The sequence below is a fragment of the Amyelois transitella genome, chromosome 9 (genome assembly GCF_032362555.1).
Source record: "Amyelois transitella isolate CPQ chromosome 9, ilAmyTran1.1, whole genome shotgun sequence".
Taxonomy (NCBI): domain Eukaryota; kingdom Metazoa; phylum Arthropoda; class Insecta; order Lepidoptera; family Pyralidae; genus Amyelois; species Amyelois transitella.
The window spans coordinates 232550-251146 of NC_083512.1; the positions used below are offsets into that span (position 1 = coordinate 232550).

At 36.3% G+C, this 18597-nt stretch overlaps 1 protein-coding gene across 1 annotated transcript in view; it reads left to right on the top strand.

The window, feature by feature from the left end:
* Positions 1-16274, top strand: part of LOC106130252 (uncharacterized) — a 167671-nt gene extending 151397 nt beyond the window's left edge. The window contains exons 7-12 of the mRNA XM_060945898.1: positions 9659-9747; positions 10172-10390; positions 10809-10985; positions 11402-11555; positions 11893-12060; positions 12661-16274. Of these exons, the coding sequence (XP_060801881.1) occupies positions 9659-9747; positions 10172-10390; positions 10809-10985; positions 11402-11555; positions 11893-12060; positions 12661-12930 (1077 nt within the window). The 3' untranslated portion in view covers positions 12931-16274. The remainder of the gene's footprint in view (positions 1-9658; positions 9748-10171; positions 10391-10808; positions 10986-11401; positions 11556-11892; positions 12061-12660) is intronic.
* Positions 16275-18597: the final 2323 nt, after the last annotated feature.

The following is an 18597-nucleotide window of genomic DNA, read 5'->3' on the forward strand; positions in this document are numbered from 1 at the left end:
ACAGTAGCAACACAATTTTTTTTTTCTTATTAATTTAAGCATATATATAAATGAATATGAACTGAGAAAGTTGTAATGTACGATACGTGTTTGAACCGAAGGCAAAGAAAAGACGAAGTATTTCAATGTAAACGGCAGAGGGCGCGCGGATCGCAGTGTGGGCCCGACAGGGCCTGGCGTAGGGTTGACGGACACGGGGGAAAGCGTCCCAAATAAATTGGATGACCGCCAATTTTGTACAGATTGCTTATCTGGTGAGCGGCGTTTAGGGTTTGCAACTGTTAGATTATTTATTTGAGACTGGAGTACGCCCGCGGCTCGGTCCGTAAAAAGAAAAACAAAACGCAATATTTCTGCTACAGTGATGATTTCGGGAATTCCTCGAAGTCGTAGGTAATAATATTTCATTGATTGTTTTCTTGACTAATTTAAATATTCAGGTTAAACCAGCGTTTTAAAATCCGGCTTTAGATCGATGTTATTTTTATAATACAGATCAGAGAAGTAAGTTTGTTAATGTGCATTTTGTATGTTTTTAAGTGTCCATTTGGCTGTAATCTGAAGGCGTCAGCTTACATTATTAATCATCTGCCACAAATAATGCTAAATTTCCAATTCTACGATTACATACAGACAGTCACGTTTCACTTTTATATTTACATTTTATAATTCAAATGTCACGAATGACCTTGACAGCCCTGAATGTCCCCGCGGGGAGCGCTCGCGAGTTATCAAATATTCAGCGGTAACAAACGGGTTACATTCGTAAACGTGCAGATGCTACCCTGGTTTTGTGGTGGGGGTACTAAGTTAGTGGGGCCATTTGTGTCTGCTGTGTTGAAGTTTGTTGAGGAACATTAAATTTTTCCTCCCCTAGTTAAGGAATAATGATTTAAAGTGGTAGTGATTGACTATTCCTATACCAACTTCTTTAAACGTTAACGTCTTTTTTAAGCGATATATTTCTTCGCTCCTTATAGTTGCAGCATGATGTTTTATAGCCTAAAGCCTTCCTCGAAAAATGGTCTATTCAACACAATGCGAACTAGTACCTAGTACTTGAGATAAGCGCGTTCAAACAAAAAAAAAAAAACAAACGTTAACGGAGATTTTTTTAACGATTCATTCTGTGTGCGAATAAAAGAAATAAAAGAATTAATAAATTATATTAATGTAATTTTTTTATTACAACCGTAATGTCAACTTCTTCTAGTGTATGTGAAAGAAAGCGACTACAGGATAAAATTCCTAAAATTAATGCATCAAAAGATTTCCATGACACGTAGGCCGTCAGTCGTAAAATTTTGCAAAACATTTTCATAGCATGAAAAGGACCACAAGATTTAACTTTGCACATTGGTATTTGAATGCGAGATTGAGGTAGCCATTCTTAATTTTCATAACTACCTGCCTAATAAATTTAATTTCTCACTCGACCTGTATTTTTCCAACATTGTTTTCGTACACTGTAAGCCGCGAAGCTGTATAAATCGTCCAATATGATTTTTTTGTCTCCGTTTTGATTGATGACCGTCATCTTCCGTCATTATAAAGCGCAGACCACATTGTTGCCATGCAATTTATGTCATAATTTCAAATTGTGAAATTTGGAAACTTTTTCGTAATTATTATTACATCATGCATGACCAAATATAACAGGTTCACGTTTATACATACATACATACATACATAAAATCACGCCTCTTTCCCGGAGGGGTAGGCAGAGACTACCTCTTTCCACTTGCCACGATCTCTGCATACTTCTTTCGCTTCGTCCACATTCATAACTCTCTTCATACAAGCTCGGCGGTTTCGGGTACTTTTGACCTGACCCTTTACCAGGACGTCCTTAATTTGATCAAGATACGTTCGTCTAGGTCTTCCCACTCCGACCTTTCCCTCCACACTCTCCTTGTATATCTGCTTAGTCAACCTGCTTTCATTCATCCTCTCCACATGACCGAACCATCTTAACATACCCTTTTCTATTCCTGTAACTACATCTTCTTTCACATCACAACATTCCCTTATCACGCTGTTCCTTATCCTGTCACTCAATTTCACACCCATCATACTCCTTAACGCTCTCATTTCCACTGCATTTATTCTGCTTTCATGCTTCTTTTGCCATACCCAACTTTCACTCCCATACATTAATGTCGGGACCAACACGCCCCTGTGCACAGCCAGTCGAGCCTTTTTGGATAGTTTCTGACTGCTCATAAAGGCATGCAAAGCTCCATTCACCATGTTCCCCGCGTTCACTCTCCTTTCAATATCACTATCATACTTGCCATCTGATGTAAACTTTGATCCTAGATATACAAACTCTTTCACTTGCTCCACTTTTTCTCCTCCAATCAAAATATTACATGCTGTCATTTCTTTCTCCATTTCAAAAACCAGTGTTTTAGTTTTACTTACGTTCACTTTCATTCCTTTCTCTTTTAAAGCTTCATGCATACAGTTTACCATCTCCTGTAACTCCTCCGCTGATGACGCCAGTATAACCTGATCGTCGGCATAGAGCAGACATTTGACGAGTAACTCATTCATCCTTAATCCACTTTTAGACTCTTTCAAATCTGTCAAACAGCTATCCATAAATAGGTTGAACAGCCACGGTGACGCAACACATCCTTGCCTAACGCCTTTCTCAATCTTAAACCACTCAGTGTGCGCTCCGTTTATCCTGACACAAGCACTCGAATCCTCATATAAGGATTTCAGTGCTCGTATTAAGAGACTGCTCACCCCATGCATAGAAAGTGCTGACCACAATTCATTCCTCTCAACTCTGTCATAGGCCTTTTCCAGATCTACGAATGTGCAATAGACTTTTTGACTCTTGGCCAAAAACTTTTCGGCTATGCACCGCAAGGAAAAGACCTGATCAGTACATCCCATTCCCTTTCGAAATCCCGCTTGAGCATCCCATATTTTGTCATCAGTTTCATTCCTGACTCTATTAATCAATACCTTAGCATACAATTTGCCGACGACGCTAAGCAGGCTTATACCACGATAATTTTTGCAGTCCAGCTGTGACCCTTTTCCTTTGTAAAGTGGCACGATAACAGCCTTACACCAATCTTTTGGTACTCGGCCGCTTCTCCAACACAAATTGAAAAGGCAGTACAACTGACTAGCTACTACGCCTTTTCCTGCTTTAAGCATCTCGACCGACACTCTATCACACCCAGCAGCCTTTCCCGCTTTCATACTCTTAAGTGCTTCCACAATTTCGAACATTTCAATTTCGCCTTCCATCTCATTCTCTTTTTCTTCGCTATAGCAGAAATCTTTCTTATTTCCTTCCTTTTTTTCAAATAAACTTTCAAAATAGTCCTTCCATATCTTTAGTACACATTCTTCTCCTTTCACAACGCTACCATCCTGGCATCTGATCCTAGTCAGCTCTCTGGTTATAGTATTTCCTCGGGCTGACCTTACGGATTTCCAGAATACTTTCAGATTTGACTGAAAGTCTTCTGATAGCCTTTTATCAAAATCCTCTTTATACTCTTCTTTCTTTCTAATCACAGCTTTCTTAACCAAATCTTTCATTTTCTTATATTCCTTACGTGCTTCATTCACATCTTCATCTATAACCTCTTGCATTCTTAAGTTAGCTTTTGCTGCTAACAAATCCAGCCATGCTTTCTTCTTTAATCGCACAAGTTCTTGCACATCTTTACTCATCCACGCATTTTTGTGATTTTTTCCTTTCCTTCTTCTACTTACACCACACACTTCAACAGCTACTTTCACAATTCTTTTTTTAAATTCCTTCCATCCATCTTCAATATCGCTCATTTCCTCTAAATCTTCAAATTCATCCTTCAGTCTATTAATATACTTCTTACCTACATCCATATCTTGCAAATTTTCTACTTTTACTCTTTCCAAAGCGCTGGTTTGCTCCCTTACCCTGTGCCGCCAGCGATTGAAGATACCCCTTATCCGGGATATCACCAGTAAATGGTCCGAGTCAATGCCAGCACCGCGATATGCACGGGTATCCAGCACTTTGTTCTTCAATCTTTCATCTACAATCACAAAGTCTATCATACTTTTTAATATACCTTCCACTCTTGTGTAGGTGTGGATCTCTTTATGTTGAAACATTGAGTTCGACACAAAAAGATCCCACTCTAGACAAATTTCTAATACACTTCTTCCATTATCATTCACCTTTTCGTCACCAAACGCACCAAGCACCTTTTCATATCCATCACGCTTTACACCCACCCATCCATTAAAATCACCTAACATAATAATCTTCTCATTTGGCTTGGTAACTTTCAATACTTCTCTTACACTATTCCAGAACTCCTCGTTTTCGCTTTTTGCTGATGTTGTACCCCTCGAACCCACATCCCAAGGTGCATAAACACCTAGAACGAAGATCCGAGTGATTCCAACTTTCAGCCTAATCCATAGAAGACGAGGGCTGACACACTCATACTCATTCACGCACTCAGCCATTCGTGCAGAAAGAATTAGACCGACCCCTTGACAGCCTCGGCTGGTACTGGAAATTCCAGACCAATACGCCGTGTAAGGGCCGTGCTGCGTCGCGTCGCATCCTTTCCGCTTCGTTTCATTCACGCACAACACATCCAAACGTCTTTCATCCATCATCTGGCATACTTCCTCAATCTTATCCTTCATTCCTCCTCTTACATTCATCGTCGCAAAGCGGCTTTCAGCAGACCGCATACCGCTCCCGCCGGGAACGAGACGTGATGGGGTGCGGACACCATCGCCGCCATCTAGGTGCTCTTTCAAAAAATTTGCATCCATGCGATTCCCACGAGACGCTGGGGAAGAATTTTGTCCGCCCCAGCAGAGCCCCGCATGCCAGGGTAAGGCTAGCCATTACCTGGGGGTCGCCCAACCCCATGGCGGAAGTGGCACGCTCGAGACTAGGCTCGCCCCTAGCCATGCATGTATTTTTCCAACATTGTTTTCGTACACTGTAAGCCGCGAAGCTGTATAAATCGTCCAATATGATTTTTTTGTCTCCGTTTTGATTGATGACCGTCATCTTCCGTCATTATAAAGCGCAGACCACATTGTTGCCATGCAATTTATGTCATAATTTCAAATTGTGAAATTTGGAAACTTTTTCGTAATTATTATTACATCATGCATGACCAAATATAACAGGTTCACGTTTATTGATATTTATTTTTTCTTAATTTATTTCATTTTCCTATTTAGAATATAAATAAGGCTTATCAGTATCGTGCTGTAGATAATGAATGCTAATTGAGACCTGTGTTGATACAAATGAAGTTTTTATTTATTTGTCTATTTAAACTAACGTCAACTACTTTTGCATCAACTGTTGAAGGCTGGCTGTACAAAAGTAAATTAAGGCTAAGAATTTAATTTCATGTCTATATGAAAAAAAATCATAATATTTTTTACAGAAAATAAAAAAAAACTAGGAGGGACATTATTATAAACGAGCCTTTACTCTCACAAAACCATCATAGATGCAATTATGTGCGTAATAGGTCTAAATAGGTTACTTCTTGTGTTACACGACGGTTATCTATATATACATATTATAATATAATAAAACAGTAAAAATATTTTGTCTGTACATTTAGTATTTTTGACTGAAATGGATAGAGGGACACTTAAAATGAATAATAGAAAGCAAAAATATTTTTTTTGAATTTCTTGTCTGTCTGTATGTATGATCACGATTATCTCCGAAAGTACTGAACCGATTTACTTCAAACTTTCACCGATTGCTTTGTTTTAACTCAGAATAACATTTAAAGTTTGTTTCATCAAAATCGGTTCACTAAAAAAAAAGTTATCGACATTTGAATGAACTCAAGGCATCAGTTTGCCTGCAAATAAGTTATGAAATTAAAAATTCAAAGTCATTTATCATTATACGACAGCATTATACCTATAACATATAAATATAAGTGAAAGGCGACTAAGGGATGGGCTTACAAACTTGGGATTCTTTTTTAGGCGATGGGTGAGCAACCTATCACTTTTTGAATCTCAATTCTATCATTAAGTCAAATAGCTGAACGTGGCCATTCAGTCTTTTTAAGCCTGTTGGCTCTGTCTACCCCGCAAGGGATATAGACGTGACCATATGTATGTAGTCTACTTTAATTTCGCCATCAACGCAACGGCCTCGATGGTCCAGTGGTTAGCCTGTGAGACTGTAAAGTTGGCGGTCCAAGTTCGAATCCCAACAAATACAAGATATTTTTTTTTTTAATTTTTTTTTTGTATTGTTTGAGTATTTTATTTAAAAAAACTGAAAATCAAAATACTATATTAATAAAAAGGTAAAAATATTTTGTCTGTACAGTTAATATTTTGACTGAAACGGATAGAGAAATTTTTTTTTACATTTTTTGTCTGTCTGTCTGTCTGTATCTCAAAATCAAATTCAAAATTCAAATTCAAAATTTTTATTCATTATTATAGGATACTATATATCGCTTAATAATTGTCAAAACGTATTGTTTAACAACATTAGTTGACGTCAAATAAATTACTTAAAAACTAAGTTTACTGCCGCTTCCAAGGCGTCAGTGCAGAAGAAGCGGTAACAAACTGCACTGCAGCATTTTCTTCAACAACGTCAACTTTACAATATTAATTAAACTTAGAATAGAATGTGGACGAGAGAATACATTGTTCAGATTTATATATAAGATTGAATATTGAAAAAAAGAAATATATATATATATATATATTTTATGGATTGCCAATTTTAAAAAGATTTATGTACAGAGTGTACTGAATTTTGATTTAAGATCAAATCAAACTACAATTAATTACGAGGTTGCTATCATTAAGGTAATCATCAGTCCTATAATAAGCCTTCTCACAAAGTACTTTCTTTACATAATCTTTGAATTTTCGGTTGGGCATATCAAGAACAGACTCCGGCAACCTATTATAAAATCGTATACAGTTCCCCATAAATGATTTACTGACTTTGCTAAGCCTATGAAACGGCATGACTTATTTATGTTTATTACGTAAATTTCTATCAGTTGTGGCACTAACTTTTTGAAAAAAAGAGGTATTTTTCCTAACATACATTATAAGATCAAAAATGTACTGGGACGCTACTGTAGGTATGTTTATTTTCTTAAAGAGTTGTCTTAACGAGTCTCTTGGTCCTAAGCCGTAAATTGCGCGAACGGCCCTTTTCTGAATTATAAAAATAGTTTGTATATCAGCCGCGCTACCCCATAAAAGTAAACCATAAGATAACAAGCTATTAAAATAGCTGAAATAAACAAGCCTAGCTGTAGCTACATCTGTCAATTGTCGGATCCTCCTAACAGCATAAGCGGCAGAGCTAAGTCTATTGGAAAGTTTAGAAATATGAGCACCCCACTGTAGCTTTGCATCAATTATAATTCCTAAAAACTTTGTATTTTCAACAAATTCTAATTTCTGGCCTTCCAGTATTATGTCAGTATTGGCCTGCCTTACGTTTGGAAGGGTAAATTTAATGCATTGGGTCTTATTAGCATTTAAAAGAAGATTGTTGGTTGAGAACCAGATAGATATGGCCGACAGTATATTATTAACTTAACTTACATTTTCGCTATGGTGATCTAATTTAAATATTAAAGAAGTGTCATCGGCAAACAGCACTATACCCGCCTGTTTTTTCACCATAAAAGGCAGGTCATTGACATATACCAAGAAGAGGAATGGTCCTTAAATTGAGCCCTGAGGAACACCCATTGAGACGCTTGATCCGCTTGACTTAACTCCATTAAAATCTGCAGTTTGAAGCCTATCAGTCAAATAGGATGCCATTAGTTTAGTTGATTTGTGGTCAAACCAATATTGACGAAGTTTACGCAAAAGTGTCTGATGATCTACGCAATCAAATGCTTTAGAGAGATCGCAAAAGACTCCAACTGAATCCTGTGAACTCTCCCACGCGTCATAGATTTGAGTAACAAGTGCTACTCCCGCATCAGTGGTAGAGTTCCCGGCAGTGAACCCATATTGTTGGGAATGGAAAATGTTATTGATTTTAAAATATTGTTGCATTTGATTAAGCATCATCTTCTCAAACACCTTGCTCAAAACTGGCAATATAGAAATAGGTCTATAATTGCCAAGGACTGTTTTTTCCCCTTTTTTGAATAAAGGTATTAATTTGCTACATTTCATTAAATTTGGAAAAATACCCTCATCAATACGTTCATTAAATATAAAAGCTAGATCAGATGCAATAATGTCTATGATTTGACTTATGATACTAACAGACATACCCCAATGGTCTTCAGACTTTTTCAAATTAAGTTGTTTGAACGCCTTTAATATATTATCAGAGTTAACATATTTAAATTTAAAGACAGATTTGATGGGAGTTGTGTTATTATTAAGATTATCTGACTGTATGATTAAGATTCAACTCGAAATTAACGCGGACGAAGTCGCGGGCAGCAGCTAGTTTAATTATAAGGTGGCTATTTGCTGTCAAGCAAAAACGACATTAATTGGAAAGTTGCGCTTTTTGTGAACTCAAGTGTTCGCACTGACTGCTGTAATGGAAGGCACAACATTTAGCAAAATATTAGTGGCGCTAAAAATGAAAACCATATTTTGATATAACTAAATACTTAATATGAAACTGTATATAAATTTAATTCCTACGAGTAGTGGTAGTCTTTTTATATTATGAAGATAAAAAACATATGTTTAATAGAGAATAAATTGTAATCATGTCAAATTTCATCGAATAGAATAGAATATTTATTTGATTTGATTATGACTAGGGTTTAGAAAAGGTGTAAAACAAAACGTATTATATGGTTTAAAGATTTGCCCAATTCCAATGCAAGCATTTTGATTGTTCTTTTGGGATTCTTCCGAACTCGTGGGCTGATTTATAAGTCCGTTCACTTTGTTTGAACAACAAACGAAAATAACTTTTGTCTTGTTCGATGTCGAACGAGGAAGGGAGACGACACGATGTTTAATGTTAATAATTATGAACATGTGTCCGAGGGTGCTTTTGTAAAGACCAGTTATTTTTAATAGGTATTACCTTTTATTCGAACCTTATTGATTATATTTTTTTAAGTAAGCGTAGTAAGTATTTTCTTGTCACACTGTAAATAACTCTCTTATAACCAAAATTGTTGAAACAAACATTGACAGGAGTACTGTAAATGGTTGTATTCAAATTCAATTCAAAACTGAAATTCAAAATTTCATTTTTTATTCATTATTATGGGACATTTCAAACATCACTTAAAATTTCTTGGGTCCACAATATTGGCTGTCTTTAAAAAAATGACTTAAAACTAAGTTTACTGCCGCTCCCAAAGCGTCAGTCCAGAAGAAGCTGTAACAAACTGCACTGCAGAATTTGCTTCTTGTTTAGAGTAATTTAATACCTAAAGTGGACCCAAGGCACGGCTACGATCCCTACAGACCTCTACCGCTGCGTCCACACTTATCATGCATGTTCAATGATTACTAGTACTCCTAATACTGTTTTGACCTATATTAAAATCTAATGGCTATCTTTACCTCATTTAGAGCACTGAATTGTTAACATGTGTTTCTTACTTTTTTTATAAAGTTTTGTATGTAAATGTAAAAAAAATGTTGTATTTTTTTATATTTTCAGAGTAAGGAGCTAGGCGATTGCGGCATGGGCTTGCGAGCGCCGGACTCCTTGCCTGGTCTCACGCACCATTACCCCCACTGCGGCGAAAGGTTCGTATTCCTGTTTAAAAATATCTGAATACCTACAAAAAGACGACCGATATAAATATGTATATAAATACTTAGCTGAAATTGTAGAACTGATTTTGAATGCATTGTGTTGTCCATAAGGACTTCATTAGTCAAGTCTTTGAAGGTAAAAGTACTATGCACGGGTTTAAATACTACCACAGAAATGACTAATGATTTTGTGTTCGAGTTCGAATGAACATATCATTAATTTAGTTGCTAACATCGTGAGGTAGGTAACTTGCACCTTCAGGCTTTAGATGTGTAATAATATAGGCTAGATTGCCCTGTAAAGATTGTGGAGGGCAGGGTCCCTGTTCTTCCTGGTATGTTTCAGCTCCAAAATTCATAAATTCACCAACAAATACCTAATCGTTTCAAATCCAATTTCTCTATAAATCTTCAGATCCCCATCGAAATGCAACATAATGGGCGTGCAGAAGCTTGTGAACGAGGTCAGCCCCAGCAGCTCCGAGGAGTCGAATTCCCCGACGGAGATCAACTGCTACAGGAGATTGGGGGATCGGCCTCCGTTGATGAAGAGAATCGCCATGGGATTTAGTGGAGCGCTGCTGCAGCCGTCAGACGATGATTCTACACCGCTCGTTGCGGATACACCCACTACGTAAGTATATTTAGAAGTTAACATAGTACCCAGAGATCTGTCTACATAAAACTCCTAGTACGCTAAGATCTAGGCCTATGATATATATTACTTAAGCAAAAATTATAATGCATATCGTGGTTACCTTTAAGTGTGTGTTACAGTTAGATAAAAACTTTATGTAATACATTAGCAAGTAAGAAATATTGTAAATAAACGTTGGTAAACCCAAATAAATAAATAAGACCTCTTTCAAGACATATTGGGCTTCTTTTTAGATGGCTGAACAACTTTCATGATAAATAGGAAAAAGAATTATCTACTCGAATTAAACTGATGTTCAACCACAATTTCTTCAACAGCATCTCTGAGTTTGCATGTAACTGCTGAAGTAGTGTGCGAGTACTCTTAATTAAATTTCTATCTTCTCATGTTTCAGGCCCACAAACATGCCCCTGTGTCTCAACGGGGGCTACATCAACGAGGCGTCTGAAGCCGAGGCCAGGACCAGGGAGAGCAACCGGGACCCTCCCGTCGCGTTGCCCAGGAGAAATGACAGTTTGCACAATGAGCTAGATGCAGACTTCAGGAGATGCACCAATATCAAAATGAACAAGTAAGTAATTTTATGACTACATCACCAAGAATTATGAACACACGTATTACTACTGAAATTCTGGTACAACTACACTTGCCATTATAAAATGTCTGTATGTTATAAAATAGTTTTGATGTTCCTCTTGACATCAATAATATTCTTTTTTGACAATGAAAGTTGATCTAAGAATAAGGCTGCGGCTCCACTGAGGCGGAGACGAGCGGAGCGGAGAGGAGACGTGTGGGGATCGACCAATCATATTACACGAAATCCACATCTAGCCTCCGCTTCACTTCAATGGAAACAGTCAAGCGGAGACGAGTGGCGAAGTGACGTGGTAAAAATCGACAGCTCCTCAGCTCCGCTCGTCTCTGCCTCAGTGGAGCCGCAGCCTAAGAGTCAAAATTCAATACTTATTTTGGAATTTCCAGCAGCCCTTCAGGCCCGTGCAGCCGCACTACTTCGTCATCATCAGGAGCATCCTCATGCGGCGGCGGCGGCTCACACGCGTCTGGGAACAATAACGTGCCTCGAGCAGAACCTGAGTTGAGGCACGCGCCGTGGTTTCAGCAGGGCATCCCTAGAGAGGTCTTCCGTTTTTTACTTTTCTTCCTAACAGCGTTCATTACAGAAAGAATATATTTTAAGAAGTTTTTTTCATAACTAGTTTAATCTGATTCTGATTTTGAATTTCCCTGATCATTGCTGCCCTAGATGCCTTGAGTTTGATCACTTGAACAAAAATATTTTAAGATATTTATTTCTTAGTTATTTCTGAGGTTCTGGCTATGATAAATTTGTTTCGAATTTGATTTTAACTGGATCCAAAGGCAATGTAACTGGAACATCAATTACCTAAGAGGACGGATACAGCTATTATTTATGTATATTACTCAACACTAAGACGGATTGTTTTTCTCATCAGATTGCATTAGAGGTGTTAAGTAGTCAAGCAGTGGGAGCGTTTCTCGTGCGAGGCAGCACCACCCAGGCGGGTTGCTACGCATTATCTGTACGGGTTCCCAGGGACTTTCAGCCTTCCGGCATCGCGCACTATCTTATACTGCGAACACCTAAAGGTTACAAAATTAAGGTGAGATTGAATTTTTGCGCTTTTTACGTATTTGAAATGACTTATTGACCTGCGATGATTGGAAAAGTTTGAAATGTTATATAGAGCTTTAAATTTCTGTAAATATGTAGACATGACGTTAAAGGCTTTGTTCGTTGGAGTTGTACAAACACTTAAATATAAGATGGACAGTTCACTGTCTCCGTGGATAAAATTGTTATTACGAATAATCAATTACATTAACTCGACTTGATATTTCCACACCGCGTAAGTGAAATGACGACTAAATATTAAGAGATACCCTCGATTAAAAGTTATCAACCAATGAAAATGTGCCGTGTGGTTCCCGGCACCAATAGAAAAAGAATAGGACCACTCCATCGCGCTGCCATGGATGTCGTAAAAGGCGACTGAGGGATTAGCTTATAAACTTGGGATTCTTCTTTTAGGCGATGGGTTAGCAACCTGTCACTATTTGAATCTCAATTCTATCTTAAAGCCAAACAGCTGAACGTAGCTTATCAGTCTTTTCGAGACTGTTGGCTCTGTCTACCGCGCAAGGGATATAGACGTGATTATATGTACGTATGTATGTATGAAAACGTTTTCCTCGACTATCAGGGCTTCACAAAAGAGTTCACATCGCTGTCGGCACTAGTGACCCACCACAGCGTGATGCCGGAGCTGCTGCCGGTGCCGCTGCGGCTGGCGCGCGCGCCGCCCGCGCGGGCCGCGCACCGCCGCGAGCACGCCGACATCGACGCGGTGGCGCCGCACGCGCACCCCCACCACGCCCCGCTCCCGCACCACTCCCCGCGCCACGCCAGCACCACGCCCCACCCCCACCCGCACCATCACTTGCAGAACTTCCTCGCGCAACTTGATGTGTAGACGTGTTTGTGTACTGTACAGTGAATATGTGGATATCATAAACTTTAACGTTAACGTTTTAAAACTTTTAGTGAGTGTAATTAATGGAATGTAAAAATTTATTTGCCTTTGACAATGTTTTAAGGCTTCTGGTACGCGAACAATATGAACAAGACACTTGTAATTATAACTAATTGTTGTGTTATGTCATGTCTATCTTTTCTGAATATGATTTGAGATACACTCCCTTCTTACACACGCGCCTTTTATAAATGTTATGATCACAGCTCTATATTTACAGAAAACTTGACCTTATGTGTGGCAAGAAATCAATCGATATAATTGTCAAACTTTATAATTGTTTTATAATTATCATAAAGCGGAATTCGGAAAAATGTTTAACCCAGAAATAAAGTACCTAATATAGTTTAACAAAAATAGTTTAACCACAATGAAAATATAATGGCAATGTTTAAATGTGTATTCTAGGCAAATGCTGATAAGATATGTATAATGAAAATTTGTTTTAAAGATAATGCAATAACAGCAAAGTTTTCAAATTGCGGGTATATTGTTCACGAAACAAATATTCTCAATTTATCGGATATAATCACAAAAAGTTATTTTCTAGTGTTGAAATATATTTAAATAATATCGAAAACATTTAAGCGTTTTTTATGAAAGTCATTAAATTATTGTGCGTTTTCTAGTTACTAGTTTCAATATATTATAATAAATTGTGATATCATCATAGAACGTGTAAATGTATGTAATATATAGAATGTTTATGGATTGTGTAAGTGTAAAAATTTGTCGTATAATGATTAGGGTGCGTTCAATATGGAGGGCAGTCGGGCTGAACTCATGGTCGAAGGTGTGAGAACCCTTACCTTTACGGTCAACAATAATAATATGTATCATAAATGAATCAAATATGTACTATTGATAAACGGTTTTATGTAAAACAAAGATTACCGCAAATAATAAAGGAAAGGTGGATTAAAGTAAAGAAAAAAAATAGAACAAAGAAAAGAGATGAATGGAGGACGCTCCATTTAACTGACAAGAGTTAGCTCTTAAATTTAAGAAGAAGAATTAATGTATACCTAAATATTGGAATAACTACTTACACGTAAAGAGTACCTACGTATTGTGACTTTTGCTTGTCTTCAGTTCAGAAGTTTAGAAGATCATAAGATAAATTATTAATTTTAGTATCACGGTGGCCATACAATCATGTTGTCCCCGACTGCTTTTTGTATGAAATGATAACAGAAGGAAATGCGCGAGTGAAATTATTTAAGTTACTTTGCGCTGTAATATTATTGTGTAGGTATTTTCTAGTCTTGTAAACGTGTACAGTTGTTGAAGATAAGATAATGTTTGTGAAGCAAATATCGCCGTCGGCTGAAACTGAAATATTAAACAGAAACTGTTATGAAACAAAAATAATTAAATTTTTTTGTATTTATGTATATGACTAAACTAATATTGTATTCAAATCATATAGTTTTTGGGTTTATTTTGCTTCAAAATTAACATTTATCTTAGTAAATGACAATATTATCTATAAAATATATACCTGTACATAAAATAGTGTCTGTTAAAAAAGTACTGTTTTCAGCCGGCGGCGATGCAAATGACGGATATTGTAAAAGTAATCGAGTTGCCTTTTAGCGAGTACCTACACAGCCCACGTCACTAGGGATCTGATGAGAAAACATTACACTAATATAATACATACATACATACATATCAACACGTCTATATCCCTTACGGGGTAGACAGAGCCAACAGTCTTGAAAAGACTGAAAGGCCACGTTCAGCTATTTAGCTTAATGATAGAATTGAGATTCAAATAGTGACAGGTTGCTAGCCTGTCGCCTAAAAAAGAATCCCAAGTTTGTAAGCATATCCCTTATTCGCCTTTTACGACATCCATGGGAAAGAGATGGAGTGGTCCTATTCTTTTTTTTATTGGTGCCGGGAACCACACGGCACTAATATAATACATATCCTATAATTCACATTGGGGATCCTTTTTTTACGCGACGGGCTAGCAACCTGTCACTATTTGTATTTCTCAATTCTCAATTTTATCATTAAGCCAAATAGCTGAACGTGGTTCATCAGTATTTTCAAGACTGTTTGCTCTGTCTACCCCGCAAGCTTTATAGACGTAGCTTTATGTATGTGTGTCCTATAAAAATTTGATATTTGATAGTGAAATTTCGAATGTGAAAAACAATTTAATTAATCATTTATTTCTTTGGCAAACACAAAGAGTATACAGTTGTTATTTGATTACAGAGTGCGCTTTTTATATTTATGTCTCAAACATAGAGGGCGCTATTTGAAAGTGTTTTTTATTAAATGTTTTCTCATTGCCCTGTGGACGATGTTTGACACTGCCTTAGCACGATGTTGTATAAAGTGATAAATAAGTTATATCGGTACGAGTAGTATAGTCTGTTGATGTTTTGAATTAAATGTAGGCTCTTTAAAGTTGGATGCTTGATTTTACTATTTTTTGTCCTGGTAATTGTAAAAGATACAAATATTATGGTATATTTGGATATTGCGATACATTTGAAAGATTGATTTTATAAAAATATATATAAATATCTAAATTTTATAATACGCAATATAAAAGTCAGACCAGACATACTATTTCTGCTCTGATTTGAATTATTCTGTTAAAATAGTTTCAAAAATTTTGCTCATGCATTTGTGCGTGAGTTAATTTCAAATAAAAATATTTAAGTTCAGGATGTCTGTAATTACTGTAACTGCTTTCCTTTTATAAGCACGACTATAAAAAGACAATAGTATGTAACACATCATAATAAGCATAAGTAATTATCGAAATATAATGAAGTAATTTATGTACACTGCAATCATAAAAGTTCATACAGCACCATTACACTGGTACTGATACCTAATTTGATAAGACACTCTTTTGTTTTTTAAGATATTATTTTAAAACGAAATAGTTTGCGCTTTCTTTGACATTTGAAATTTTGCTTGGCAGTAGTAAAATAAAGTATGCACAATACAATATAAACATAGTATTTCCAATTATTTTATCAATATCTCGTTATTGGTATAGCATCTTTCTCGAAACTTATTTTGCAAAATATTTGGGTGTCTTGATTAATTAGGTATGCCTTGCCTAAGACTGCATTACTATAGAAGCGAATCATTGAGAATTAATAAAGAATCCGACCAATCGCGTCGAGGTCTCAAAAAATAGAACATTACGATTGGTTGATTTTTTGCACTCCACACCGCTCCGTTGCCTTCGATACGCACTCTGAGTAGTAATGTTTGTCTACTCTAACGCCCATCGAACTAATTTATTTACCTATTCATATCATAAAAAGTCGGTTAATAAAATAATAAATGATTAATTATTTGTATTATTTTTCCGATCCTTTATTTGTACCTACAAAAGTTGAGTCGAATACCACCTGTTTCTTTCACTTCAGACTACTCTTAATGGCGTTCTCAGCTAAAAATTAGCATGTAAGTGATATATATAGCTAGAAATTAAATGCTTTTTTCCTGGAATTGGTGTTAAAAAGTTTTATCCACCTATCTTGCATGAGAAAAGTACCTATACCCTGATATTACAGAAATTTACAACGTTATGATAATGAACGGAGTACCTTACAAAAAAATCGAAGTAAGTTATATCTTACTTGTCATAACTCTAAAATAAAAAGTATTTATTTTTCATAAGAGTAATAATTCAAGCCAGCCCCTCATTGCCCCATCAGACGTACCTATTTCAATACTTTGTTCTTTTAATAACACAGAACGCCATCTATACATATTTTCGGGAACTACTTAAGACGTTCAGAAAGTTTCAGGAATCCGTGGCTAAAATAAGGAATTTCAAAGAGCGTCGTAAGTATTACGAGATATTACGTTTAAAAATGCTACAGATGACTCTACTGGTAGCAAAAATTATAACATTTTCAGTCATTTAGTAGTCATTATGAGATATTATTTCATTTACTAAACTACTTAAAATTTGTTATATCGTTATTAAATTTTAGTTCTAGAAAACATACTTTAAAGAAAGTATTGTAAAGCATAATGTTTTCAAAAATTACTGGTATAACAAACACTGAAAATTCTTTCAGAAAAATATATACCATTTTTTTCAAAACATTGTTATACAAAGTAGTGCAGTACTATATTTTAAAATTCGCGTGAATAATTCAAGAGCATAGTACCCAACAAATTACTAGTATACAGTACAAAGATAATACAGAATACATTTAGAAGAAAAGTACTGGACATAAAGAAATAAAATATGGAGTTTTATGGAACTGTTTCATGAATAGTCTCCGTTTACGTCCATAGTTCTAGATATGTTGGCTTTAAGCAAAGCGGACTCATTATAATTTGTTGAATCATTACTGTCTCTTTAAGCGACGGGCTAGCAACCTGTCGCTTTATATGAATCTCAATTCTTTCAGTAAGCCAAACAGCTGAACGTGACGTATCAGTTTTTTCAAGACTGTTGGCTCTGTCTACCTCGCAAGGGATATAGACGTGATTATATGTATGTATGTATCAGGTAGTCTCTGCCTACCCCTCCGGTAAAGAGGAGTGATTTGATGTACATATGTATGTATCATTACAGACTGAATCTTGAAATGGTAACACCTTGAGGAACGTCGTCTTTTTCCTCCTAGCTTTAGCCCCTGTTACATCCTCACTACTGAGAGGAACTCGGGGCAAGTCCTAGAGTCCTTGATTGGGTGAGTCAGGTTTTTACACGAAGCAAACTCCCATCTGAACTTCGCAATCTTTTTCGGGGGAACGGGGGAGAATAGGATCATGGTTACGCATTCAGTTGAATGTGCAGTTTTCTTCACGATGTTTTCCCTCACCGTAAGAGCATCGGTTAGTGTACAAACTAATGTAGATACCTAGATAGATAGATAAAACTCTTTATTGCACCATAAAATTCAAAAAATTCAAAATTCAAAATTTTTTATTCATTATTATAGGAAACTATTATATCGCTTAATAATTGTCGTATGGTTTAACAACTTGGTTGACGTCAAATAAATTACTTAAAAACTAAGTTTACTGCCGCTTCCAAGGCGTCAGTGCAGAAGAAGCGGTAACAAACTGCACTGCAGCATTTTCTTCAACAACGTCAACTTCACAATATTAAATTATACTTAGAATAGAATGTGGACGGGAGAATACATTGTTCACGGGAGATTTATATATTTATGAGATTTAATATTGAAAAAAGAAATATATATATATATATATATTTTATGGATTGCCAATTTTAAAAAGATTTATGTACAGAGTGTACTGAAATTTTGATTTAAGTTCAAATTAAACAACAATTAATTACGAGGTTCCCGTGCCAAGCTCGAGCCAGATGTTTTTATCATTAAGGTAATCATCAGTCCTATAATAAGCCTTCTCACAAAGTACTTTCTTTACATACTCTTTGAATTTTCGGTTGGGCATATCAAGAACAGACTCCGGCAACCTATTATAAAATCGTATACAGTTCCCCATAAATGATTTACTGACTTTGCTAAGCCTATGAAACGGCATGACTAATTTATGTTTGTGTCATAAGAGTAAAACATACAAAACAACACAAAGCAGATATAGATGGTTCAAAGGCGGACTTATCGCTAAAGCAAT